Genomic DNA, 27,626 nt, shown 5'->3' with positions numbered 1-27,626 from the left:
AAGACCTTAGCATTTGTAGGAAATCTCCTCTCACACCGTAATGATCGAGTTTTTTCAGCAGTATGGAATGATCAACCATGTCAAATGCGGCGCTGAGATCAAGAAAAATGCCAGCAACTCTCATTTTACTGTTCAGTTTTGTTACTACATCATCAATTAACAGGTCTATTGCATCTATAGTACCTATACCCCTTTGATAACCAAACTGTTTGTTACTGATAACATTGTTACAGTTTAGGTGTACTAGCAATTGATTTTTAACTATTTTTTCCAGGATTTTAGACAACGTGGGTAAAAGAGAGATAGGTCTAAATTTTTTTGGATCCGTTCGCGATCCTTTTTTGTGAGTAGGTAAAACTCTCGCAATTTTAAGTTGTTCTGGGAATATTTTTTGCTGTAAGCAGTTGTTAAAAAATGTGCTAAGCGGTTCGGCTAATATATCCAGATTTTCTTTTATAATTGTAATAGGGACTTCGTCGTAACCACAAGACATTTTAGTTTCCATTTCTTTTACAATCTTAATTATATCATTAGGCTCGGTTAGTCTTGGCTTTATTTCCGACTGAATCCTGTCACTACTCTGTTCAAGAAAACTTAATGCTGTGGCCAAATCACCCCCCATTTTTTCATCGTTTTTGTCAAATTCTTTTGAAAATATTTACATACGACCGAACCACAAAAATGGCGGCGATTAAATTTTTTAATAAACTTCCGGATGATATAAAAAGGTTAAATGGAAACATTTTTTTCAATAAATTAAGTATTTATCTACTAAAAATTTGTCCTTACAACCACAATGAATTTCTGAATTTTAAATGAAATTGTTATTTTTATTAAATTAATGTCAATGATAATAATTATATGAAATTGATTATAGTATACAATTGATTGATTATATTTTATTGTGTTGTTACTCTATGACATCTCATTTTACTGAATTTTAAATGAAATTGTTATTGTTATGTTTATTAAATTGATGTCATTGATAATAATTGTATGAAATTGATTATAATATACGATTGATTGATTATGTTGTGTGTGATGAATTTATAGAAATTGTTATAAATTTTATTGTGTTATTGTGTTGTTATGACATCTCATTTTACTGTATTGTTTTTAAAATTCTAATTCGTATTAAATTATTGATTGTGTATAGTACCTAGATATTATATTTAAAAATTTGTACTACACCCTAAGGGTAAAATAACATTGTACTTTAAATGCATAAACCAATGTTAACATCTTATGCGACATGTTGTTTATGGTATTAAATAAATGAAAATGAATGAAAACAATTTCTCCACTTTTCAGGCGAATAATTAGAGAAAAGCAACTCTAAGTCTTTTATCTCTTTATCTAAGTTAGAGTCAATCGACGTTCTTGCGAGCTCGCCTTTCACGTACCGCCACACAAGTTCAATAGGATTTAATTCCGGGTGGTATGGGGGTAGGCGAAGCACGATATCACCAATTTTGTAATTTTTCTCTGTGTTTTGCTCATTAATTACTTTCATTAAATCACATAAATTTTGGTTGCTTTCCTAGTTACAAGAACTGACAACTGACGCACTGTCATATGGACTCTTCGTCTTTGTTGTTTACTTTTTCGTATCTGACTGCGCAGTACCAACCTTTAGCCGCGTAGCATGACTGATCCGGTACGCTGTTCTACAAGAAGGCTATATTGAGACATTATACGATTTGTTGTTTTTAACGTTATTTTGTTGACGAATTATAGATACCTAATAATAATATAACGATAATATTAAAAAGGCCTCAACACTCATCCTAAGACTAATGGTCTCAGGATCAATGATCTCATGTGGGTCGCACTCAAATTATGACAGATTATATAAGACATGTGGCCGCCTCGGCTGCGCGGCCGAGACTGCCGTAACAATGACATGCAGTGCACGCGTTCCCCTCCACCGCTACCCCTCCCGCTACCCGCTGTCGTCTTGGGTACCTCGTCCCCTCCGCGTCTTTCACCCCTCAAGGAGGGTCGCCAAGCAACTTGCCAATCTATAGCTTGGGGTCGGATGGCCGTGTGTGAGATGTCCCCACATATTATTATTATCACCTCTTGTTCAGGTAGATGCGGGTAGGCCCTCCGCTTGGCGCCGGCGTACCGAAGTAACGCCACCATGGAGCGCAGCCCGAAGTCGTAGTGCTCTTGTTTGGACAACTGTTGGGCAGCTAGCTGGTATAGGGTGAATACCTGGAGAGAAGCGTGGGGTTAATCATGATGCCGCTACACGGGATCGTTATGGACGTATAAACGTCACGATATCGCGATTTTCCATAAATACTGGAACGCGCTTTTAACGGTTTATCGACGTCGATAACGAACCTGTGTAGCTGCCGCTGCTAATATTATAAACAAGAAAGTGTCCCTATGTCATGCACGGATGATCATTTTTTAGCTAAAGCCAAGCTCACAGGAAAATTTTGTAGGTACACTCTGGGTCAAAGCAAAATGACTCCACACAAAGTGACAATGCTACCAACGGGTCAGATTTCGTTGACCCAGCAGACAGTACAACAAACAGTAAGCTACCTTCTTAGCATTAATCTTGTACGCGGTAAACCCATCAGAGAACAGCGTGTTCTCCGCTATGACGAGCGAGTCCGGCACACACATGGCGATGGGACGGAACATGGACTTGAGGTTGTCGGGGAGCTCCGTACGACCGGCGTAGCTGGAAGAGGAGATGTACAGGGTGTTAAGAAAACTGTGGTGGGTGTATAGGTTTTGTAGTAGAGGACTTCTTTTGTAGGTTCCGTCAGAGGACTAAGGTTAACGACATAATACCAAAATGTGCAAGCTGAGCGGTGGCGGTGGGTTGGTCATATTTACCGAAGTACCGATAACCGTTGGAGTAGACGAGTTCTCGAGTGGAGACCATGAACAGGCCAACGCAGCGTGGGACGCCCTCCTGCCCGCTGGACCGACGACCATAGGCTGGTCGCCGGTAGTGGCTGGATGAGGACGGCCGAGGACCGAGTGTTGTGGCGCTCCTTATGAGAGGCCATTGTCCAGAATTGGATCATTATTAGCTGATGATGATGATTATGAGGTAGGTTTTATTATGATGTGTTACCCAGGATTCATTGTAATGAAGATGCCACAATTGCCGTTTAACTTGATCTCTGCACCTTCAAACATGAACCTGTATATAAAGAAAGGTATAAGTTATTATTGAAATATGTAAATAATGTTGTTTTTTTAAAATATAGGTTCCTAAGTATACCTATACTTACTCTTGATATCTGAGTAGGTGCTCTTATGTACTTAACATAATACGAACAATACCTGCCCCAATCAGTCAGAGCCAAAATCCTCGAAAATCCTACTTCACTAGAAACCAGGCTCGCACAAAGAGTCAGATGTTGATGCGGTTCAACTGCAGTATTGCGACACCCTGTATTACCTCCTCTGTGCGGTGGCGTGCGCCTGCAGTATGGACAGTATCTGCTGCGCCACCACGGACAGCACCTCGATGTTGATGCGGTTCAACTGCAGTATTGAACACCCTGTATTACCTCCTCTGTGCGGCGGCGTGCGCCTGCAGTATGGACAGTATCTGCTGCGCCACCACGGACAGCACCTCGATGTTGATGCGGTTCAACTGCAGTATTGAACACCCTGTATTACCTCCTCTGTGCGGCGGCGTGCGCCTGCAGTATGGACAGTATCTGCTGCGCCACCACGGACAGCACCTCGATGTTGATGCGGTTCAACTGCAGTATTGAACACCCTGTATTACCTCCTCTGTGCGGCGGCGTGCGCCTGCAGTATGGACAGTATCTGCTGCGCCACCACGGACAGCACCTCGATGTTGATGCGGTTGAACTGCAGTATTGAACACCCTGTATTACCTCCTCTGTGCGGCGGCGTGCGCCTGCAGTATGGACAGTATCTGCTGCGCCAACACGGACAGCACCTCGATGTTGATGCGGTTCAACTGCAGTATTGAACACCCTGTATTACCTCCTCTGTGCGGCGGCGTGCGCCTGCAGTATGGACAGTATCTGCTGCGCCACCACGGACAGCACCTCGATGTTGATCCGGTTGAACTCGTCGAAGCAGCCCCAGCACCCGCTCTGAGCTATGCCTGTGGACAAACGCGATCTTATCGGAGGTTTCAACTTTCTACGCCGTAATTCACTATCCTGGGCAAATAAGACTTATTTAAAAGAATGTTTCAGCTTTCAGCCGATTCTATTCTTGGAGGGGTGGAAATTGTGTATCTAAACTACCCCTGGCTCTCTTGATTGGAAGCTTAGTAGGTACATATGAGGCTGGGAAATCTGACCTCTCTCAGTAGCATTGCCACTCTGTACATGCTGTTTTCAGCCTTGTCAGGTCCTATTTAGTATTCGAAGTAGCAGTACTGGGAGTTCCAATAGCTGTGATAAAGCCACGTTTCAGTACTATACTCACACAAGAATCATTATCCACCAACCTGAGAAGCACTTAGCCATAGACTTATAATCCAGTCCGTCGCTACAATTAGTCACGACCACCCACCGCGCCAGCGCCCGGCCCAGGTCCTTCACCGTCTCAGTCTTGCCCGTCCCGGCCGGGCCCTGGGGGCTGCCGCCGCGGAAGAGATGCAGGGCTGTTGTGAGGGTTATGTAGCATCTGTGGGTAGAAGGGTGGTTCATCATCAACAGCCTATAGCCGTCCACCACTGGGTGGTTGTTTGGAGGTATATTGCACTTTGATTGAGCAAGGGCGACTGTATGACGGTAGAGCCAGGCCTGTGTCAATCCGCGCGTGGGCGGCGCAGGCGCCGGCCTGGCGCCTGCCGCCTCGGGGGGGGCGAATCTAGTCGGCTGCCGCAAGCGGAAGACGATACAGTCGATACACGCGCGCGCTATTTGTTCCTATTTCGTACTAGTTTATAAATGTCGTATTTAGGTATTTATTAAAAATTATGAATAGAAAAATGGACATAAAAAGAAAAAAAGCAGCAAAAAAATACTGTGCCGTATTTAATTGCTTAAAGCTAAGCTTTGTATTCTAAATTCAAATTAATTTTGATTTAAAACATGACATTCTTTTTACAAAGTCAGTCCGTTGCTTAGTAAACGTTGTAGTCTGTGGTGCTGAGGCAACCCTAAGGTGGCTTCTTTTTCAATGCGTATAACCACGTATAACTTAGTATGCACTGTAGTCCAGTGAAATAAGGCGCATATTCCCTCAAAAATAAATTGGTAGGTAGGGTAACAGTACCGGTTATCGGCCACTTAAGCGACTTGTTGACTTCAGAGTTAATTTCTATCATAATTCTGTGTGTCAAGATTTTCCAAAAAAATATCATTCGATCTTTCAATAGTCTAGTTTCATAAAACCTAACGTTTATAGACGTAGCAGTGATACATGATTTTCAAAAAAATATTTTTCGTAAAAATAGCAAATATACCGGTTATCGGCCATTTTACCCAGTTATCGTCCAAGAGTGCACTGGTTATCGGCCACCTAATTCACAGTAGAAAAACGAGTTTTATTCAGTAGTTCAGGGTTTATGAAATAACAAATTAAAATCTAAAGTCAAACAAATAGCTACTCTTGGCATTGGCATCGATAAACATTATCGGCCGTTTTATTATCTAATGGCCGGAATCAGGTTTAATTTTACCTATTTTCTGCCGCCCGCTATTTCAGACGGCCGGAATTAGGTGTAATTTTTACCTATTTTCGGCCGCTTTTTCGACGGCCGGAAATAGGTTTTGTTTGAACTGGTTATCGGCCGCTAAACATTCGTTATTTTTTTAAGGTCATATCTTTGAAACTATGAGCTATTCTGGCGGCCGGAATCTAGTTGTCAATTCACAAAATTATAGCTGTTCACTAATATAATGGAATCTATGTTAGTGCATTTAAGGTTTCCGCAATATAGGCAAAATTTAATGACTACAATATACCGGTTTTCCGACCACCCGGCCGGAAACTAGATTTTGGGATAAATCGATAACCTATTGTCCGACCACCGAAAATATTACAAATTATGAAAAAGTTTGTTAGTTTGGGCACTTGAATATTGAAATTAAACATACTTTAATTCACACAAACCAATTCAATCACTTATAAAACAGTAGGAACACTTAAAAACTTTCCTCTGAAAATCAGTCCACCTGCTATTTTTTCTACTAAATTTGCCACGAATCCACACACCAAATTTTGAAATGGTGACTGAGGGCTAAATTCGCAAATTTCGAGGTCATGCCGTCGGATTATGAACCGTGATGTTCACCCGGGTCGAATGGCGCGAAATTAGAAAGAAGATGTCTCAATACTATCCTATTATTAAAAATAACGTGTGAAGTGGCCGGAAAGGGGTAGTGGCCGGCAAACTGGTACGTTTACCCTAAGTAAATAAAAACGTGTGCGGCTGGAGCGCGATCTAAATTAGATCTTATTGCTTATGGGATGGAGTCATATTTCTTTGATAGCCATTGCGAAGATGGACTTCTGTACCTGGTACTAGCACATAATAACTAGTACCAGGTACAGAAGTCCATCTTCTCAATGGCTTGCAAAGAAATATGACTCCATCCCATAAGCAATAAGATCTAATTTAGATCGCGTTCCGGCCGCACACGTTTTTAATTAGAAATATAGAAAGAAATAGAAATAGAAATCATTTATTTGACACACAGCAAAAAAAAAATGAAAAAACAAAAATACAGTAACTTTCAAAAACAGCTAAGTACTTATATATAAAGAACTTAAGTAATAATTAAATCAAACAAAAAAATATATGTACCAGTACAAAACATTGGACAATATGCTGCGTGTCAAAAAGGCACATCCACTCAGCTATTGCTGCGCCTTAGAGGAACTCGAAGGACACAGCACTGGTGTTTCAGTGGATGCCCAGCATGACGCACGAAACAAATACAAATAATATTGACAAAAAAACAGTTATTGCGCGAGCGACGCCGCAGCGTGATCACGTGTACTCCTGAAAACGGGATTTCGCACCGCCAGGGCAGAGAGGCCCGCCCAGCTGCGCTCGTCGCACGCGCACAGGTGCCAAATAGATATAACAAAATAGAAACAGAATAATTAAAAAAAACAAAACAAGACTTGACAATAACCTGTGATGCATTATTAATGGTGAGTGTGTGACAGATAATATCTTATAGGACTAAACCACTTTGCTATATACCTACCTACTTAGTTTAATTAAACAAATACATACATATTGTGTACCTAGTGTGAAATTAAAATGTGAGTTAGTGAGTATAGTATAGTATGCCTATGTGTGAGTGTAATATGCTAGAAAGTGTGTGTGTGTGTACCTAAGAATGAAATAACATATAAATATATTTTTAATTTACAGACTACCTATGGAGACAGTATTTATTATACAAATACATAAATAAAACCAATAGTTTGTATATATTATTGCACATGCCATCGCCGTGTTCAAGCAGATCCAGGAACAATGGAAATCCTACCTTACGCACTGAGGATAAGGTCGTGGTAAGTGCAATTTTATAAAATAGATTTTTGCATTGCTAATAAATACGACTTAAAACGATACTTAAAAGAATTACTTACCTACCAATTAATTTTTGAGGGAATATGCGCCTTATTTCACTGGACTACGGTGCATAATAAGTTATACGTGGTTATACGCATTGAAAAAGAAGCCACCTTAGGGTTGCCTCAGCACCACAGACTACAACGTTTACTAAGCAACGGACTGACTTTGTAAAAAGAATGTCATGTTTTAAATCAAAATTAATTTGAATTTAGAATACAAAGCTATTCCAAACTTTTTTTCTATTGAAAATAACCAGTAAAAACAATAACAATTTCATAGTTAAGATATTTTGAAGTACATAAAATATGTATGAATCTAAGTACCTAAAACATTAAATTTTGTGAAAACATGTTTTTTTTCGTTATTATTTATATTATGCATATAATTTATGTTATGATACAGAACGTGTTAGTTTCGTTAAGCACTAATCCCACTCAGCGCACATTTTATAATCGATTCATAAATACATTTTGAAGGCCTAGTTGTGTCTGTAAATTTAATACTTTAACGAAAACAAAATTGGAATAGACTGTGTTCAACATGGAGAAAAAAAGGGTTTGTAGTTCGGATTAATTTCATTTCAAATAAGGAACGTAGAAGAAATCAATAAAATACTTAGATAAGTTTTACCTGTCAGCATCTTTTGGTAATCTAAAAAAAAAATTGGATCACGATCCGTGTTTAAGCAATTAAATACGGCACAGTATTTTGCTGTTTTTTTTCTTTTTATGTCCATTTTTCTATTCATAAATTTTAATAAATACCTAAATACGACATTTATAAATAAATAAAATAAACTAGTACGAAATAGGAACAAATAGCGCGCGCGTGTATCGTCTTCCGCTTGCGGCAGCCGACTAGATTCGCCCCCTCGATGGGGCAGGCGCCAGGCTGGCGCCTGCGCCGCCCACGCGCGGAGTGACACAGGCCTGGTACTAGTTATTATTCTGTGGTAGAGCAAGGGATAAGGTCACCTGCTTGATGCCATGATGAAAGCCACTGGGCTAAGTGTAGCTCAGGACCGTAATCTTGGCTAAAATGAGAGTACCTAGGGCTGATGAGGGCTTTAAATGTAGCTAGAATTATGTAGGCATAGCCTAGATTCAACAATAAAATCAAAGTTCCATGCTTAAAATACGCCCTCAAATACTTGTGTTATTATGTGTTGAACCCATCTTTTAAGGACGTTATAGCAAAACGCAAGGTTCGATACCTTGCACAAGGCTGCGCGCTTTCTTAGCAGTGGTTTCGGATGGAGCAGACTCTACTGTATTTATGTACCTACTACCTATAGGCATCCACAAAACAGTTACCTATCAGTCAACGGCGTAATAACCAGCCGTCCCGAGTTGCCGATATACTCGTAAGTATACACAGACGTGGTGTTGGTCTGTCGTATGTAGCAGTCTTCGCGCTCTCGATCCCACGAGAACTTGAGCTGGGAGAACCACTCAAACGCCTGTACGTTCATGCAACCTGCGGGGTGGTTGGCAGAGTCAACTCATTATACGACCGAATGTTGTAGTGGTTAGTGACCCTGACTGCTAAGCGAAGGTCCCGGCTTCGATTTCCGGCTATGGGACAGATATTTGTACTAGGGTCTTGATATTATGTATCTATCTATGTATTTGTGTAGATTCCTATATCAGCTGTTCGATACCCATATTACAGGCTCTGACTAGTTTGGGGTCGAATGGCCGTGTTTGAGATGTATTATTATTTTTGTTCCTGATTGTTTTCAGATCAGCTATTATTATCATCAGGCCGTAATAGTCTACTACTAGACATAGAGGTATGGGTTCCTGCCAAGGAGCGCCACACACGCTCTGCCCTTGACCTTCTGCTTCCTCATACAGCCACTACCAGCAACGTGGGCGTCCCACGCTAATCTTGCCTCTTAGTAGTTTCCACACGAGATTCGACGCTATAGGTACCTACCTAGTGAAATATCTAGCTATTTCTCACTTACCCAACTTATACATCCTGTCAACAGTATCCCTAGAGTGTATCTCTATAACGCATAACGCGTTGACTTTGGCCCTCAATATCTTGGGAATCTCCTTTCGGGACATATTCTGAAGGGTGGTCAGAATTACGTTTTGTTTTTTCCTTAATTTCTTGAGGGGTTTCTTCGATTTCATGATTTCACAACGGCAGAGCGCTCGGATGCACTCTGTCGTCCATTGTATCTAGAATTATGGGTGTTTAGGTCAAGTGCTTCAACTAATACTGAGGTTGTATAGAACCTACCTAGGTTTTGATAGTTTAGGAATAAAAATATAATATTTAAACGTGAAAAAGTGGCGCCTCTAATGATTTATCCTAATCCGTGCGTTCTTTTCATCCGCTTTTTTTCACATGCCAACTTCTGTAGTGTAGCAACACTTACCCCTACCTAGCATATACCTATATTAGTAATAAACCATCATTCTGACATCATACGTTGCTTGAATAGCGCGCGTCCTTAGATGGCGACCCTGCCAGGCCCCTGCCTAATAAGTACCTTCCTAAATAAGCCAACTATACCATTATGTACAGTTCTAAACAAATTCATTACCTTACTGCAAGTGATCCCCAGCTGTCCGGGCCAGTCGTTGATCCACTGCTCCCGCTCGTATTTACACTTGCGCAGCGCCGCGCGCGTCAATATCATTTGCTGGAATATCCACCGATAGAGGAGGTCTTAAGGCTGATTCACACACTGTTTAGTTCGAGTAGTCTGCGAGTAGACGTACATCGTACATTGCTGAGTATGTATGGCATATTCAGAAGTTTTGCAAAGAAGCCCGCAAGCAATGTACGTCAACTAAACACTCGCACTAAGCAGTGTGTGCATCGGCCTTGTAAGTAGGTAGGTATCTACTAGATGAGTATGATGAATATCAACCAATTCATTTCATTTCCGCTGTCAAATGATTTGGCTGGAATACCTAGGGCTAACTACAGTAATACTATTACATGAACTTCATTATTTATCGAAGTCGTAGATATGAATAGAAACGGTGTTATACGATAACCACCCCGTTGCAGTGAGTCTACATGAATCATCAGCATGTCTAGCGGGAGGTTTTCTCACTGTCCTAGCAGTGAAAAGTAAATGCGGATATCTATGCAGCGCCAGACCGCTAGGTGGCGACTCTCAAGCCCTATACAAATTTTACAATTACTTTTCACCACTCGCATTCTAACATTGCATTCTACAAATAGATAAAACAGGTTTTACATCTCTCAGCACGACTCTCATAGTGGTCTCTAGCGCCAGCAGCCAGGCCTCCGCAGGGCCATCCAGCACCACATTGTACTTCCACTCGACACACTCCCCGTCTTCAGATATCATCGCCTTGGCCACTGGCAACCCTACGGCATTCTGGAATGAGACGGGTTTTTATGAATAGCATAGTTTATAATGCAGTACAGAGGGTCTACTACGAGTTTTTACACATGGAAGTGAAAACTAAAGGCGAATTTATACGGCGCGGGAGAGCCATCTCTAACAATTTGTATTTATATTTCACTGATCGAATGGTGAATAAACTTTCACTAGGCCCTCTGGCCATTTTTTAGCAAATGAAGTAGCCCTATGATTTTGAGATGAAGTAGCCCTATAATGAAGTAGTGTAAAATAGAAGTAGGTATAACATAAAAAATGTGAAAGACAATGACTGTGTTCAGGCAAACAATTTACATAAAACATACCAAATATTTTTATTTGCATCCAATAAATTAAGTTATCCTAGGATATCACATTAAAATTCCTAACTAAAGAGTTATCATAGTGTCAATCAATTGATAAGAACTTGAACTTTGTCAGTTATAAAAACTTAGTTTATCTATGTCATAATAATTTCATGATCAGCTATAGAAACATCTCCATTTCTTTCAGTTGTCCCAACAACGGTCTCATCAAGACTTATAGTTTCCGTTTTCTCAGCCTCTTCCTTGACAACGTTGCTCCGCATGCGGAGTTTATTCGGGAGACACGCGAGAATCTTCATGAGGGCCTTCTTGTCTTCATCATGGCGGCAACTCAGCACCATGTGGAAGTATTCCATTAGCAAACCATTGGAGCGGGCGTATGGGTGATTGAACAGTAAGATTTGGTATGCCTGGAAATTGGAAGAGTGTTTTTACAAAAAGATTGTGCAATGTTAATAGCTCTATGTAATGGTAAAGGTACTGTACCAATCCTAACATTAGCAATCAGCAATCAAAAAGCAAAACAGTGCTACAAATTAGTTAAATATCTTTTGGTTCATACAAGATATCACAGCCTGCAGGACAGCTTAAGGATAATCTAATGAGAATGTACCTACTGGTACATATAGTACACATTAAATCTTGCGAACTCACCCTATAGTATGTGTCATGGTCTACTTTTAATCGTACAGTGCTGTCATTGCAGTCCAGCAGTGGCCATTTAGTGAGGAAGTAGAGTAGCTTGTCCCAGTCATGGTTTAGAATTGCTCCTTTCACAGCTTTTCGGAACCTATAGCTTATTGACCTGAAATTGTATGTAATGTTAATATTAATGTTAAAACATTCGCCTATTATAATGTCCATTATAATAGGCGAATGTTTTTGGGCAGGTAGGCTGATGATGATGTTACTTAAAAATAGAAAAGTGTACCTACTTATTTAATTCACTTACACAACATCCTTCTTTGAATTTCCAGGCACAGATTTCCATGATTGCATTAAACATAGGTTCCTTTTGCAGATTGATAAATTCCCTGTGTATGGCCGGTTTTCCATAACCTCGAGGACTTTCTCCTGAAATTATTTAATTAATTAAGTTCCACATGGAATTCTGATAATAACGAAATAGCTTTGTTTTATTTAGTTAAGCTAGACTTACCAATTTGCGCAGTGGCATTGAATATGTTTCTGGTTTAGGCATTTTATTTTCAGATACCTTTCACTTTTTAATATTTTTAAGGAACTCAGCTCAATAATAACAGGTATTTTTTATTATCGTTATTTAGAAAAATTCAATTCAAACACAGAACTTATCGACACAAACCTAACCTTTATTTATAACCTCAAATACCTAAAACGAATATAAACAAACAAAACAGGAAATAGCGCCAAATCTCCGCCAAATTATCAAGTGTCACTGTTATGTCATGCTACGTAACTGTCAATGAATATTAAAATACTCACATTATTAGTCTGTGACAACTTACCGTGCAGCAATGAGCAAAACTTAAAATCTACCAAATAAGATTTTTATGAAAGCTAAGTTAAAAAAAATGTAGATACCGTTAATAGCTTAATAATTCTATTTAAAATTTCTTAAATATAACTAAATATATTTTGAGATAACACAACAATCCTTGGGAGTTGCAGGTATTCATTAATTTTCTTGCCGAGATGTCAATAATGTCAAAAATTCCGGTAATTTCGCGATAAACGCCTAACTACAAAATCTTTTTGTTTGTCTCAGTTTAACATTGTAAAAATATGGGAGATTTTAATGTCAAGGAATATACCTAATATATGAAAACTTTTTAAGGCGAAAACTCACAGGAACAGCTAGTATGTTATAATTATCTCCATACCAAGTAAATGGAGCAAGAGAAAAAAACTATCCACAAAACGATTTATAAATGCTCCTCCGCGGCCATCTACATTTACGTATAAACTGAGATATTTAATTTAAATGAAAATATAGGTATAAAATACTTACAGCTACGTAGGTACCTATATAATTATGACAATCCGAGTTACTTACTTTGTCGATTTTTATTTTATTTATATTGTCAAACAACTTTTTCAAGTGAACTTGTACTAATTGTGGCTTCTTAGAATTTCCCAAAATTTCCAACATATCATCATTGGAAATGAAATAAAATCGAGGAAATAATTGTCTTTTAGTCTCCAAATATTTTTCAAGCTGTCTTAGGATTCCTTCCAGGTTATCGACCATTTTATTTAATTTGTTAAACAGATATGGTGCTGGCTCATAAAGGCATGCTTCTAATGCATTTTTTCCTGAGTGCATACTGCGAAATCAAAATTTAATAAGTACAGTCTCTATTATGAAACACAGACGTTAGTTAAGAATAAAAAATATATATTTGTGATGACATACATTATTATGCTCACGACTGTATCCCCGAAGGAGTAGTCTGAGGTGACTCGCAAGTAAGCCACGCGCTTTTAGATGTACCTAATAGGTCGCGAGCCATATATAAATTTTTGTATGAGTACAATTCATATAGGGTACACATCTAGAATGTAGATGTGCAGGTTTCCTCACCATGTTTTCCCTCACCGTACTCTACGTGGTATAGTTATTGTACTTAATGGTACATATTATGGTATTAATGGTACATGGCAGGATTCGAACCCACGATCGCACGAATGAAATTACTATTACTATCTTGATAATGATAGCTTGATAATACTGCTGCTTGAAATAGCAGCATATAAATTATAAATAATTTTAAACAATATTAACTTAGTAGTGACATTGGCCCAATCAGTTGCGAGGTCATCGAATATTTTCACTTCATTTGGTAGTTGTTTTCTAATATCTTCTCCAGTGAATATATTTTCAAGGTATAAATAACGCCGTTGCACTTGGAGTGAAATCTAATATAACAAGAGAAGTATATTTTCAGTAGAAAGAGAATAATTTAACCAGCTAACGATAAAAGAATATCTGTTTTTGTACCTCTATACACTCAGCAACATAACCGAGTGACTTTTCCCAGTAATCAACTTCTTTTATAAACGGTTCAACGTATTTAGTTGACTTAAAAGACGACAATTGAACTTGATGGTCTTCCAAAAACTAAAATAAAAAATTGATCAATGAAGGTAGATAGGTACTTACCTATTATATTATGTAAGCGTCAGAAATCATGTGAGTAAATAAAATTTTAATATGTAATAATCTTAGTGCTTATATCGAAGCCTCATCATTAAATTAATAACCTGTGTCACTTCTTCGACGTTTTTGATTCTGTAAATTTCACCCTTATGATGTTGCATTTCAAATGTTGTCGTTTTCCACACTTCTTTAATAGCTTTCAGGCCATTTTCAATATTAAGTTCCATAGTTGCCGCATTAGATATTTCAGCAATTTCATCTGCATACGCTTGGAAATTGAGGCGCATTATAAGGTCTAATTTGAAATCTTCAGAAGTTTGATCAAATTCACTGGATAAAATGTATATTATTAGGTATGTAAATGAGCGTTACGTACGTTTTCAGGTTAATATTTTTGTAAAGTGTAAAAAATATGAAACTTACACGCCCATTAGTGCTTTGATCCTATCCCAATGACGATCTCTCATACAAGGATTTTTTAGGTCATTGATAAGAGGCAATGTTCGTCTAAACGCATCAACTTTAATTCTAGTTGTATCTATGATTTCCCAACCTTTTTCTTTGAGTTGACGAGATAGACGATTAAAATTTCTAAAAATTATAAGGAAATTAATTTAACCCGGTAGTTAGGTTTAGACGTCACAAAATTTAATTGTCATTAAAGTAAATACAAAAAGTTATCATATACTGTACAATTATTTAATAAGAATGTAGATAATAGGTACCTGAACAAAAACATAACATTATCTTCCATTTCATCAGTTTCCATTTCCCAAAATGTTTGATTTTTATATTTTTCCCAAGATTCTTCCCACTGGTTGACCAACCCCCATACTTCCTCCAATTTTTCTAGTTCCTTTTCCATTTTTTGTAGATCCAAATTAACTGGAGTCCTGAATTATAAATTTTATTTACTAGCTAGTTAACTTTTTTATTAGGAACATAATTATAACGATTCAGTAAGGTACTCTTAAAATTATGATATTATCTAAACTACACAAAATACTTCCAAAACATGACACAAAAATTGATAGGGGTGGGGATGGTTACCGATATTGTGTTGTGGGATAATTCTTAAGATGTTTCTAGATCACCTAAAGAAATTTTGAAATTTTCGAAGAACATAATATTGTTTGGCAAACTAATCTAGGATTAATTATGTTATAACTATACTGTAAATTTAATACGTTAATGATTAAAGTCATATCAAAATATTACGTTAAGTTGAACACGGCAAGACCATCTCTGATTGCTTGTTCTTGTTCTCTCAATAAATTAAGATGGTCTCTAAACGCCTGAAGCTGAGCTAGAGCTTCTTTTCCAGACAATTCTGATGTAGTAGGGGCATTCGTGTAAAAATCTTCACAAAATTCTTTAGCAGCTTCTTTGAAAAGCTAAGGAATATGTATGGAATAGCCCATTAAATCATGATTTTTCAGGTGTGACAAGATAAATCTAACTAATATTATAAATGCGAAAGTAACTGTGTCTGTCTGTCTGTCTGTCTGTCTGTCTGTCTGTCTGTCTGTCTGTCTGTCTGTTACTCTTTCACGTCAAAACTACTGAACGGATTTGAATGAAATTTGGTATACATGCGGTCTAGACCCTGGGAAAAAACATAGGCTACTTTTTATCCCGGAATTCCCACGGGAAAACTTTTTAAGGCGAAGCGAAGCGCGCGGGAACAGCTAGTATTACATAAGTACTTATTAGGTACAAATTACAATCATATAACTAGGTAGGTATATACCTAGTTAATAAAAAAAAATCTCATATGTAATTTAATTTTACCTCAGCTTGCTCTAGAAGTTGTGTTTTAAAACGATCCTTATTAGCTTCCAGTTGCTTTTTTGCTTCTTCTAATAATGCTAAATATTCTGCCCATATTACGGGAATATTTTCATGTCGTGAAATAATGTCTGCGCCGACGTTTACTTCAAATTTAGCTGCAATTATTAAAGAGGTTGATCAGCTTTGTATGAATCTGACAGATAAGTAATACTGTATGATTGTTAATCAATAAAAAAAGATCCATACACTTATGCAGTTTTAAAGGATAAACAATGCTGCTTTAAGATTGATAATGTGCAGTAGTGGAAAGGATATGCTTAAAATAATACCTATAGTGTAGGTAGCTTTGATTGTGTTCATATTTTTTTTTTCATTTTAGATAAAAATGCGTAGGTAGTGCATATGTGTAAAAAAACTATAATCGGTACCCAGAGTAGTAATTTCTTCAGTGATGGGTGGAAAAGTTTGTTGCACTTTGTTAATTTCTGACATAAGTCGTTCATATGTAGCTATTGATGATGCCAGTTCGCCCAAATTTTGAGGCATCTGAAATTAAATTTACTTATACTTGTCTTGGCAATGTCATTATTATCCTAACTACCATGTAACTACAACTAGTATGTTCCCAATGAAAATATATCTATATTTTAACCCCCTTTACTTCAATTACGTTTTTTTAAAGATTTGTATTAATTAATCAAAGTACCTAGTAAAACTATTCTTGTTTTTTTTATAGGTATTATTTTGTAATAAAGTAAGTAGGTATAAGAGAACGTACCCTCATGACTTCTTCGCTGCTCTGTTCAACGTAATCATAAACTTTATCAATATCTTCTTCCGTTATTTGTCTAAGTAACTCTCCAAGTTTAGTTTGCCATTTATGACAATGTTTTATTATGGATTTCTTTAGCTCACTAGAGTTAAGAGTTATGAAATGAATCTACAAAAAATATTAATTTTATTTTTTATAAATACTTAAGATTTTTGTAACTCTGGTTGAGCTTAAAGTTCCATGATTACTAACTTCTTTATTTACTGTAAATGAATTATTCTTACCTGATTAACAGTTTCTTGAATTTGCACGCCATTGGCCAAATCAATATAATTTGTTATCAGTTGGTCAAAATCAAATGCTGCATGTCTCTCTCCTTTGTAATTTTCTAAAAATGCGTCTTTGTCGACCTTCCAAATATGTGAAAAAGGATCCCATAGTCTTATGTGTTCATGTATTTGGTCTAAGTTCAGTTCAATTTCTAAAACACAAAGTAATTCATTCGTTCAGTTCGTTCCTACTTAATTAGGTTAAAAATATTGATCTTTGTTTTTTTTTTGTATTTGTATCACATATATGTTAATAGTTAAGTAAACTAAAATATATATTTAATTGAGTTTATTACCGATATCTATTAATGATTGAAGTTGATTTATATCATTATCATCTGTGATAACTTCGTAAAATCGTTTCAAGCCTCCAGAAGGTAATGCAAATTTTTCATACAGACGTGGAATAGTGCTAATTATATGAATTATTTCTTCCAGTATTGTTGTGAATGTGTCATATATTTCTATACGGCTTGGAATGTACGTAATATTGTTATCAATCAAGAACAGATCCATTTTTATCAATGGTGATGGAGCCATTGTTCCTAAAATTTAATAAAAGACATTAAGTATAAAATATATTAATAAAAATAGAGCTATAGATACCTATTAAATTGCAGAATATACTAACCATCTCCATGTAAGCATCTATACATATTTTGCATTGATGCTTTCACTAGCAGGCGTAGTGCATCTTCAAGTTGTTTATCAAAACGCCTCACATATTTTATCCAATAGTCTGCCATCTGAATCATTTAATAAATTTAATATACTTACTTAGATTTAAAATATTAAATGTGTTTAAGCTATAGCATTCATTAAAGTAATAAATATCACCTGGTTTATTTGTGTTTCAAATCCTTCGTATACAATTATTATATAGGTTATAATTTCTTTATACATTTCTAGAATTTTTTCTATAGCACTCAATTGCATTTCTCGAATGGTAGCTCGAAGATCTTTTATATCAAAAACATTATATATGTCAAATTCTATTAATGGAGTATCGCAAATCTTTTCCATAATTTTTGCCAAGTTAACATTACAAGTTTTATAGGTTGTCAAAAAATCTTGCAGCTGTAAAAAAGTCTTATATAGGTATTATTATCAAAAACAAATGATAACTATTTTTTTAATAACATAGGTGCAAAACAACCCACCTCGCCAATTTGAGTTACACAGTCCGCTATGTAAGCATCCGATAGAGTAGATGTCCATGTTAGTTTTGTTATTCCAGGTTGTACTTTTCTTTCGCAGGCCTGAAAGTTAAAAGTTTTTCAACTCAGCATAAAAAAATTGTTAGACCGTAGGCCGATACTACATTTCACATTATTTAACACCAAATCAGTGATGCTTCAGTTCCGACACAGACAGTGTCACACACTGTTCAGTGTCAGTGATACAGTGTTGCTGCAGTGATTCTATTCATACATGCCCGATTTAATAAACAAAATATTTTCCAATGACCAATAAACATTCTACAAATTCTACCAAAAACTAAACTTTTCGTATTATCTGGCAACATTAAAATTCTCAGAATAATGTTTGCAGCATTTCAAAATTTGATCACAGATGCAGATTAAAAGAAATACAAAATCAAATCTATCAAAACAGTCGGCTCAGCTGTTATCCGCGCGATTTTTTGTAAAAAATATGTAACATTACCAATTTACTTTAATTTACCATTATTTTCTTAGTTCTAAGTGATTGTGAGTTTGTGACTTCAAATGTTCATTGTTTATACCTAATACCAATCACTAATCAGTGCAAAATGAACTTGGCGGATCCAGAGCTCGAATTGATCGATCCCACACCGAATATTCATTCGCTTTTCATGAACTTCGACAAAACATTTTTCTGGTCTAAATTAGCTGCCGGGGCCGTCGTCCGATGGAGCAAGCGCATGTATTCGTGTGCTGGTGTGTGCTCGTGAGTACTGGAAACTCTTTTTTTTACGAATATTCTATGATTGAGGGTAGATTCTACCCTAAACACAACTGATATCCTACTTCTAAATAATTTGAAATTAATAAACGAATTATTTATATGCAGCCTGCATTGAGTCATTATTATAATCATCTTTATCTAACAACTGCTTCTTGCTAGCCATAGGTCTCTTCACACATACATTTATAAATCAGAAAAATGCAGTAGACTGAAGACTTAATAATAATAATAAGATACTGTTATAATAATATCACTTCTGTTTACAGATATGAGGGTCGCGGAGGCCTCTGTGTTATAGCCCTGAGTGAGCCCCTGTTGAAGCTGCGTCCGCGCAAGAACTTGATAGAAACCCTTCTTCATGAGATGATCCATGCTTATTTGTTTGTGACGGGTAACGACCGTGACCGTGATGGCCACGGACCCAACTTCCAATCCCATATGAGGAGGCTTAATCAAGCCATGGGAGTAAACATCACTATCTACCATGATTTCCATGATGAGGTAACAACCTAAGCTTATTTTAAATTTATAATTACCTAGCATTATTTATATGCATTTGTCTATTTATTATGATTATGTATAAGGGAGACACCGTTATACATAATCATAACATAGATAACAATGAGGGGATACTTAATAATTTTCTGATCAAAATCATTTTATGTTATTAAAATTGATGTAAGTAATAATATGTTATGTTTCAGGTGAAGCTGTATCAAACCCATGTGTGGAGATGTGATGGCCCGTGTCAACACCGGAAGCCATACTACGGCATAGTCCGCAGGTCCAGTAACCGTGCACCAAGCAATAAAGACTTTTGGTGGCACGACCACAAGAGAATGTGCTCAGGCACATTTATTAAAATAAAAGAGCCTGAGAAAGTAGTAAAGGCCAAGGCAGCACCAAGGGCTAAACCTAAACCTATGGGAGACATTTCAAAGTACATCACAAACAAACCTAAATGTGGATGCAAATGTGGTTCTGGGTGTTCCTGCAGTGGGAATACTAAAAGTAATGGAGGTGGTACTATTCTGGTTAACCCAAAAACTGTCAATATAAAGACAGAAAATGAACCCAAACTGACCCCATATACTGGAAAAGGACATGTTCTTATAGGAGACAGGCAGAGGACCCAGTCAGTAGACTCAATAGAAGAAACTGTCAGAAGCGTCTGGCTCAAGAAGCAGGAAACAATCAACAAAGCTACAAATACTAAAGCAATAGAGGATGTTTCCCGCAAAGTTAAAGAAGTGTGGTCTAACAAGCAGATGTTCATCACAAGTAACACAAAAACTGCAGCCAAGAAACCTTCCACTACCAAATTCGAGTCTCCACCTGCAAAAATGAATAGAATTGATAATTATTTCAAAAGTAATTCCCCAACTCAATCAAAAAGTAATACACCTGTTGCAAAAACTACTACAATTAAAAGTAATGAAGATTTGCCGAGCCATGTCAACTGCCCGGTGTGTAGTCTGAGAGTGCTCGCTGCTGAAATAAACCGCCATGTTGATGAATGTTTGAACAAGGAAGCAATAGAAAAACTATTCGAGACTGGAAACCATTTACCCTATGAAGACACAATCATAAAAAGTCAAAACAATCTACCTAAAGTACCTGAAAGAAAACATAAAATAGATCTTACAATACCACCATATAAGCCAAAGACAAATATCTCTGTTTCTAGTGATAGTAAAAATATGGAAGCATATCTGAGAGATTTCATGAAAGAGGTGAATTTACCACAACCTGAATTCAAGGTGTCTGAAGTGACTGTGGCAGGGATGGTGCAGTTTGTTGATGAACTCAACAACACCACTGTCCATGTGGTTGATGACGACTTCAGCGCCAAAATACAGAAGTGTCCATGTTGTGAGCTGAAGATTTACAAACCTATGGAAGAACATTTGGAAGAGTGTTTAGCCTTTTTCAATAGCAATGAACGTCCTATGGAAGGAACGTCATCTAGTCACCGTCATGTTGTTCAGACTATAGAGATTGATGATGATGACGATGATGGCGGTGATTTGGATGAAAGTTTTACAATGAATGGAACAGGAACCAAGACTCCGTGTCCTATATGTCTAGAGATGGTGGAACAGAATGATATGAATGATCATCTGGACCTGTGCCTTGCCTAGGTGTGGCTGTCTCAAGTGAGTTTTTGTTAAGTTTTTTTTTGTAATAATTAAGACTGTTATTTCACTTTTTATTTGAACTATGTAATCTGAAATGCAAGCTGAATAATCTAATTGCGTGTGTTGTCGAGTATGTAAATGTTATTTATTATTTTTCTATTATAATTATGGTAATATTAATAATATGTATTAGTAAACTGATTGTGATTCAAATAATGTGATACTTAAATATAGATGATGATTATGAAATTGGGGAGTGTTTTTACATACACTGATAAGCGGCTTGAAGAGTAGTCTTTCTTCATCGGAGAGTGAGTCGAGGATCTTGTTATATCCCTTCACTACTGCCAGCACACTCTCGTACACATAGTAGATAGTTTTACATTTTATATACACCTATAACAAAAATGTTTTAGGTATAACGCGCGCAGATAAAGAAACAATATTGAAATGGCGGGCGTTCTATAAGTGGGGGTAGAAAGGAGTATTAATAGGCCTACGAATAGCATACGACAGGGTAGAATACCATAATTTCGAGTTATCATATTATTGTTTCTTTATCCCCGCGCATAATACCTCCATTAAACTTTTTTTCGGTACAACGGTTTTTCGGAATGTACATAATACAAATATTATAAAATGATAATAAAACAAAGATATTACCGCATACGCGTGCGTGGGTATGTCCTGTCCCATGTTTTCAAAATGGAAAGCTTCTTTACACAAATCTAAAATGTTGCTGCAAATAAAAATTGTCAATGAGGCATTTGTTAAAAAAAAAAGAAAGTTCCTTTTTGGAGAAATAGATGGCGTTGTCTGGGGTTGTACCAACTTTCAAACCCTCAGAACACACTCAGATCACAATATGTTATTCTGTGAGGCTAACGAAATGTGAAAGTGACGTAGGTAGGTAGAATTGTAGTATTATTTTCTCTATGATGTCGATGTCACTGTTGCTTCAGCGTTCAGTGCGATTGTGCGTACAGCCGTTCTTTTCAAGTTTTCTCAGTTTCCTTGTGTTTCTCCTGTATTAATTGAGTTGTAGTTGAGCTATCTGCTCCTCCTCCCTTGATACTGTAGAGTTAGTGCACTTGAGATAGTGACTCTTTTGAGATAGTTTGAGTTTGAGTTCTTATTCTGAGTTTAGTACTCTTTGCTCTCTATGTAATTTTCGACAGTTGATACACTGCGTTTTCACGCCATCTATCCTCTTACCCAAAAGCTCAACTGACAGCTGTCAAGGAAAACGGCTCATTAAAATTTAAAAAAACATACTATTGATTCTATTGAATACAAAAATCGCATTACCTTCAACTTAATTACTTACTTACTTTAATACAAAAAATAGGTGCATTAGTAAGTGGTTATAAGTAAATTAAGTATAGTTATTTTATAGTATCTACAAGATACTATGTTTTAGAATGAATTATCTTACACATCGATATTGCATTCCATGAGCCCAGGGTTGTCAACGCTCTTCCTCATCAAGGTTTTGTTCAATCCAGCGCCACACTTTTCGTCAAAATTGTGCTGAAAATATAAGATTTTTCAAGCTCTATTATCAATCTTTCATAAATCGAATCAACTTATATAAAAATATTCTACTCTTCTATAAAATACTGCACACCATCTTAAAACAAATGAGAAACTAGGCCAATTAAGTCACGATAGGGGAGCTAAACCAGAAGGCGTAGCACGGGGCGCAAGACGCGCGATCTCGTCAAGACTCTCTCTCACTCTCAAAGCCGCGCACTGTACCGCGTACTCTAGTAAGCGCGACGCAAAACTTTTATCACGTCTAGCTCCCGTGCTAGGCCTCTAGGAAGTAGACAATAGGTAGGTACCGTCCAAGCGATCTGCAGCTCGCGCACGGCTACATCCATGGCGCTGACCAGCCGGCCCACGTGCGCCATCACGTCGTCTGAGCTGCTGCAAGGCATCATCCATGCCGCGTCCGTCATCACCTGGCAGATGAGACCAATATTTACTTGATTGTTTACGTGATAATATATGGGGTTCTCTGAGTAATACAAGCGACCGTTGCACAAGGATACGGATCGGAGGACCGAGTGTTAAGGCACTGGCACTCCATGGTAGAAGACCATTTCCATCCGTGCTCTATTACAGGTTGATGTTGTTGAGCCATCATCACTATTCAGTATTCATCTCACACAACCCTCGTTGACTTGCACCGTCATCCATCCATTTCAAGAAATCTGGAAAATCTAGTAGTTCAGTGTAGGGGAGACCGGGGACAAAAGTAACAGCGGGTAGAAAGTAACAAAGACTCTGTGGACTTCCCCAATAGCCTTAACGTCCCAAGCTACAGCTGGTAGGCTGCATGCTATGCCCCCCGCGTATGATAACATTTTCCGCGCCCGTGCCGCGGTGCAAGGTTGTTTTAGGGAGCATTTCGTGATTTTACACACCAAAAGTAAGTTTTTTGGTGTTTATTCATTTAGTGTTTACGTAGAATTAAGATGCCAAGAACCATATCACAATTTGTTCATTGATTCATTATAAGATGGTCTGTAGCATGTCATAAATTGTTTTCGAATAACACGTGCTGTTTTAAAGTTATGTCGCCTGATATTTCAAAAATGGGGATGGGTACAAAAGTAACAGCTCGCGGCAGGACAAAAGTAACGAATTACTTACGTAAGTTTGCCATGTCAAATTATAAATTTTTATTTTTTGTTGTTTTGATTAGATATTTGTGTCATAATATTGTATATTATGGCACAAATAAAACAAATTCTTATCAGTTAGTCAGTTTAAATGATGGATCTCATTTACAGTTTCTATTAAGATTTTTTTTTTGTTTTGTCAATAAGTCATAAGTTTTTTTTAGTTTCGATAGTTTTTAAAGAAGTTTTCTTAACTAAATAATTTGATTGTTTTTTTTGTTCTTTCTTTTGAATCGTATTTATAACATTGGGCAGAATTTATGGGTTGTTACTTTCGACCCATGCCTTGTTACTTTCGTCCTGACCATGGGGTCGAAAGTAACGATTTCCCTTTTTTTTTTGAGGCCTTAGAAATGCTAAAATTCGAGATGTATTAAGTAAAGTAATAATGAATATTTGTAGACTATATACGAAAGTTTCATGTGACTATATTTATTTTATCGTAAATGTTATTAATAACGAGAAATCAGACAGAAAATGCAAACTGTTACTTTTGTCCCCGGTCTCCCCTACTTTCTAACCTTCTTGAGATAAACAAGCCTGTTCTTCCTCATCAGCAGCACGGCGGCTCGGCCGGAGAAGCTCGGCATGTCGCCCGGGGCCTGGCTACGGCAGTCCACCATCTCCTTCTTAGCCTCTTGCACTTCGTCACTGAACATTGACCACACCTGAAAACAACCCAACAGTTACAGTTTCACTATTCCATCGGTTTGAACGTTTGAAGCCAGTCTTTAGATAATATTTACGTCTGCGGTCTTCTTCTTGAATATGCGTTTCAAGTTCTTCCTTTTCGAGTAGTTGTTGAGTGAGAACAACGCTATGACTGCCTCTTCCACGTGGTTCACTCCCTCGAATACTGACTCCATCAGGTTTTCTATTATTATCTGAGAAAGGGGAAAGCCTTGTTGTTTAGGGCCTTATCCGATAATTTTACACTGTTTGATCACGCAATACCTAAAAGCTTGTGACCATAATATTTCTTAAATTTAACTTACTTCAATATCCTTGATAACGGTGCGGAACTGCAGTATATCATCGTACCAGGACGGCGCCTGGACGTCGAGGATACTGCTGGAGACTTGCTTGACCGCGCTTAGAGCGTCGTGGAACATGTGCTCGATCTGTTCGCACTTGTCCTCAAACATGGCGCCGCGGGCTCCGCCGAATATCGGCTTGTTTATTACCTCCATCTCGTCAATCCTGGAAATTTATCCGGTGATATAAACATCTTATAAGTATTTATGATCCAAAGGAACTTAAATAATGTAGTTACCTCCCAAATATGATCATGCAGTTGCAGACATCTAGCATGTCAAAACAGCGTTGTACAAAGGAGTCGATGTAGTTGAAGATGGCTCCGGTGTCCAGATTCCAGCTGTCAGGCTTGGCCTCGTTGTGAGCCTCCGCCATTAGCTCGTAAATCTCTCGGTACTGTTTGCAACAGTCGATACACTTCCCAAACTCTCCTAGAGCCTTCTTAGTTTTTCCGTCGAAAAGGTCTTCCAGCTTTATGTAATTCCGGCAAAGGATAATGATCTGATTGCTGAGGGCTTTGAAGAGGTTGGTGATTCTGGTCTCCGAGTTGTAGTAGGGGGACTCCAGCCAGATGAACCGGAATAGATTAATGATGGTAGGTACGTGGCTCGATATCTCATCTGGGTCCAACACACACTCCAGGACAGCGCACGGTTGTTTTATAACTTGCAGATATTCAATGTTGCTCTTGGCTTCGTGAATTTTCTGCAATATTTCCACGCACAGGAATTGGAATTGTTGGATGAAGGTGGAGTGAGTTGTTATGAGAATCTTGGTGATGTGATCGACTGCCGGGTTCTTAATTTGATATTCCAATCCACTTAAGTTCTCATCTGAAATATAAATCAATGTGAAACTGACTTACATTCTATGTAGGTACAATTATAACATACAGATTAAAATAAGCAAACACTTACGTCTGTAAATCCAGAAGTCGTATTCATCGCTTGGGCACAGAAGTTCATTCTGCGATGCCACGGACGCGTGGTCTTCTAAGCAGGACTTGATCTGGTGGGTCCAGTAGACCACGACCCCCTCCAGCCTCTTCACCAGCTCGCGGTCGGCGCTGGCCTCCTCGAAGGAGAGGCTCTGGCCCTCCTGAGGTATGTAGAGCACCGTGAGGCCCAACATCTTGTAGTACATGTCCACTAGTTTAGCCAGAAATGTGTGGAGTTGAGAGCAGAACTCGCTTTTCACACCTGCGTAATAAAAACGTCACATGTATCTATTTACCAACACCATAAGTATCTGGTAGATTGATACGTTCAAGAAGAACGAAGAAGAAGAAGAAGAAGATTGATACGTAATCAGTCAGTACTTACTGTCCGGCCAAGAAGTAACAGCGAAGAAGTACGGCGCATACACGATCTCCAGCATACTGATCATGTTCATCTCGACGGAATCCACGAAGGTTCCGAAGACGACCTCCTCATGGAAATTCTCAACCGTAAAAATAAAATCCGGTTGCCTTAAGAAATACGTCAGATCATGAACTGGGATTAGAGGGAAGTCGCATTGTGCGGATAATTTATCGGCTTTGAAGCAGACGGTCAAAATGAGTTTCTTGGGGTCCATGAGCCAGTTTTCGATGACCTCTGTGACGTCAGGGTTCCAGTCCTGATCTCGGAGGTCGTACAGGGTGGTCATCTTCATCACGTAGGTCACCAGGGCGGCCAGCTGCTGCTCGCTGTAGGTCGGCTTCAGCGGGGTCTCCGCCGCCAGACGCTCCAGCTCCGCCAGACGCTCTTTTTCTGTTAGGTAAGTTATTATTTTGTGTTAGTAACTATGGTGTAGGGGAAGCTTATTATGTGTACTAAATGCAGAGGATAATGGTTGGCTGATGATGATGACGCTAATGAAAAGATGAGCCATCAAGTGTCAGTAGGTACACTGACTAAACCTATGATTCCCGGCCGTTTTAATGTGCCTGAAAGATAGCAACGGGCATTGGGACCTACGAGTATATTGCCTGAGGAAAAGTAGTAGAAGTTGGAGTAGTAATGCATGCTTACTGCTGCACTTTGCAAGGTAGATAAGGGTAGATGGTAGATACACACATGATGACTGTTTATTTATCTTACCCCTTTCCTCCTCAGAATCATGACTGAGGTCGTCGCTCCAGGCAACCTTTCGTCTCTTCTTAACGTTCACAGCCATCTTAGCAATCAGTAAATTAGCGATAAGTTTATATTTAAAGCTAACTTGTAGCTAACTTAAAAATCAAATTATTGATCCAATGACAAGTACTGTTTATATACTAGCCGGCTATTCTCTATGAAAAACGTTGGTCGTGAGTGGCGTCGCGTGGCGGTTTGTTTTGTGCGTTTTAAACAGGGGGTGAGCTGCCTTCGGCCGCCGCGCTACCGGTAGTGTTGTATTGATTGACTAAATAAGACTTGGCAACTTAGAGGGGCATTTATCATCCTACCTACGTAAGTAATGAAATCTGTAGTGACTGCATGGCGCTCCTTGGGAGCTATCATCATCACCAGCAATGGCCGATTTTGGCTGATGCTGATGATTATACTAGTAAA

General features: G+C 38.1%; 4 protein-coding genes across 4 annotated transcripts; 1 reads left to right on the top strand and 3 right to left on the bottom strand.

Annotated features, from left to right (window-relative positions):
• Positions 1-1,185: 1,185 nt before the first annotated feature.
• Positions 1,186-9,231, bottom strand: LOC125489234 (dynein axonemal heavy chain 2-like). The gene is made up of 7 exons (XM_048624429.1): positions 8,872-9,231; positions 4,466-4,644; positions 3,991-4,114; positions 3,101-3,169; positions 2,557-2,698; positions 2,129-2,217; positions 1,186-1,192 (listed from the first exon to the last, which is right to left on the bottom strand). The coding sequence occupies exons 1-7, from the start codon at positions 9,027-9,029 to the stop codon at positions 1,186-1,188; spliced, it is 768 nt and encodes a 255-aa protein (XP_048480386.1). The 5' UTR covers positions 9,030-9,231.
• A 162-nt stretch (positions 9,232-9,393) lies between these two features.
• On the bottom strand, positions 9,394-27,299 carry LOC105389503 (dynein axonemal heavy chain 2). Its single transcript, XM_048624544.1, has 29 exons — positions 27,174-27,299; positions 26,415-26,843; positions 26,010-26,291; positions 25,331-25,925; positions 25,053-25,257; positions 24,804-24,941; positions 24,579-24,725; positions 23,215-23,334; positions 22,806-22,900; positions 22,034-22,109; positions 21,641-21,766; positions 18,446-18,544; positions 18,123-18,362; positions 17,917-18,031; positions 17,582-17,830; positions 17,241-17,437; positions 16,963-17,124; positions 16,613-16,730; positions 16,185-16,339; positions 15,612-15,787; positions 15,119-15,286; positions 14,817-14,984; positions 14,498-14,723; positions 14,235-14,354; positions 14,019-14,152; positions 13,290-13,560; positions 10,782-10,925; positions 10,116-10,214; positions 9,394-9,747 (listed from the first exon to the last, which is right to left on the bottom strand). The coding sequence occupies exons 1-29, from the start codon at positions 27,247-27,249 to the stop codon at positions 9,520-9,522; spliced, it is 5,358 nt and encodes a 1,785-aa protein (XP_048480501.1). The 5' UTR covers positions 27,250-27,299; the 3' UTR covers positions 9,394-9,519.
• LOC105388928 lies at positions 11,245-12,642 on the bottom strand. Its single transcript, XM_011559968.3, has 4 exons — positions 12,414-12,642; positions 12,207-12,328; positions 11,909-12,059; positions 11,245-11,664 (listed from the first exon to the last, which is right to left on the bottom strand). Exons 1-4 carry the CDS (start codon positions 12,453-12,455, stop codon positions 11,389-11,391), a joined length of 591 nt encoding a protein of 196 aa, XP_011558270.3. The 5' UTR covers positions 12,456-12,642; the 3' UTR covers positions 11,245-11,388.
• LOC105388917 (DNA-dependent metalloprotease SPRTN) lies at positions 18,927-21,532 on the top strand. Its single transcript, XM_011559957.3, has 3 exons — positions 18,927-19,214; positions 19,499-19,733; positions 19,937-21,532. The coding sequence occupies exons 1-3, from the start codon at positions 19,057-19,059 to the stop codon at positions 21,371-21,373; spliced, it is 1,830 nt and encodes a 609-aa protein (XP_011558259.3). The 5' UTR covers positions 18,927-19,056; the 3' UTR covers positions 21,374-21,532.
• Positions 27,300-27,626: the final 327 nt, after the last annotated feature.

The sequence above is a fragment of the Plutella xylostella genome, chromosome 12, assembly GCF_932276165.1.
Source record: "Plutella xylostella chromosome 12, ilPluXylo3.1, whole genome shotgun sequence".
NCBI lineage: Eukaryota > Metazoa > Arthropoda > Insecta > Lepidoptera > Plutellidae > Plutella > Plutella xylostella.
The sequence above is the reverse complement of the archived record's forward strand: the minus strand, read 5'-3'. Positions and strand labels throughout refer to the sequence as shown.

Coding starts and splice junctions, on each gene's coding strand:
- LOC125489234 (XM_048624429.1), bottom strand. CDS start 9,029: ATGAACGTACAGGCGTTTGAGTGGTTCTCCCAGCTCAAGTTCTCGTGG. Junction 3,170..3,990: donor CACGCCGCCGCACAGAGGAG/GTAATACAGGGT, acceptor CTTTATATACAG/GTTCATGTTTGAAGGTGCAG. Junction 2,699..3,100: donor TTCATTACAATGAATCCTGG/GTAACACATCAT, acceptor CTCCTCTTCCAG/CTACGCCGGTCGTACGGAGC.
- LOC105388928 (XM_011559968.3), bottom strand. CDS start 12,455: ATGCCTAAACCAGAAACATATTCAATGCCACTGCGCAAATTG. Junction 12,329..12,413: donor CAATGCCACTGCGCAAATTG/GTAAGTCTAGCT, acceptor AAATAATTTCAG/GAGAAAGTCCTCGAGGTTAT. Junction 11,665..11,908: donor ACCATGACACATACTATAGG/GTGAGTTCGCAA, acceptor TCCAATTTCCAG/GCATACCAAATCTTACTGTT.
- LOC105388917 (XM_011559957.3), top strand. CDS start 19,057: ATGAACTTGGCGGATCCAGAGCTCGAATTGATCGATCCCACACCGAAT. Junction 19,215..19,498: donor TCGTGTGCTGGTGTGTGCTC/GTGAGTACTGGA, acceptor TTCTGTTTACAG/ATATGAGGGTCGCGGAGGCC. Junction 19,734..19,936: donor ACCATGATTTCCATGATGAG/GTAACAACCTAA, acceptor GTTATGTTTCAG/GTGAAGCTGTATCAAACCCA.
- LOC105389503 (XM_048624544.1), bottom strand. CDS start 27,249: ATGGCTGTGAACGTTAAGAAGAGACGAAAGGTTGCCTGGAGCGACGAC. Junction 21,767..22,033: donor TACCCACGCACGCGTATGCG/GTAATATCTTTG, acceptor TTTTTGTTATAG/GTGTATATAAAATGTAAAAC. Junction 18,363..18,445: donor GTGTAACTCAAATTGGCGAG/GTGGGTTGTTTT, acceptor ACTTTTTTACAG/CTGCAAGATTTTTTGACAAC.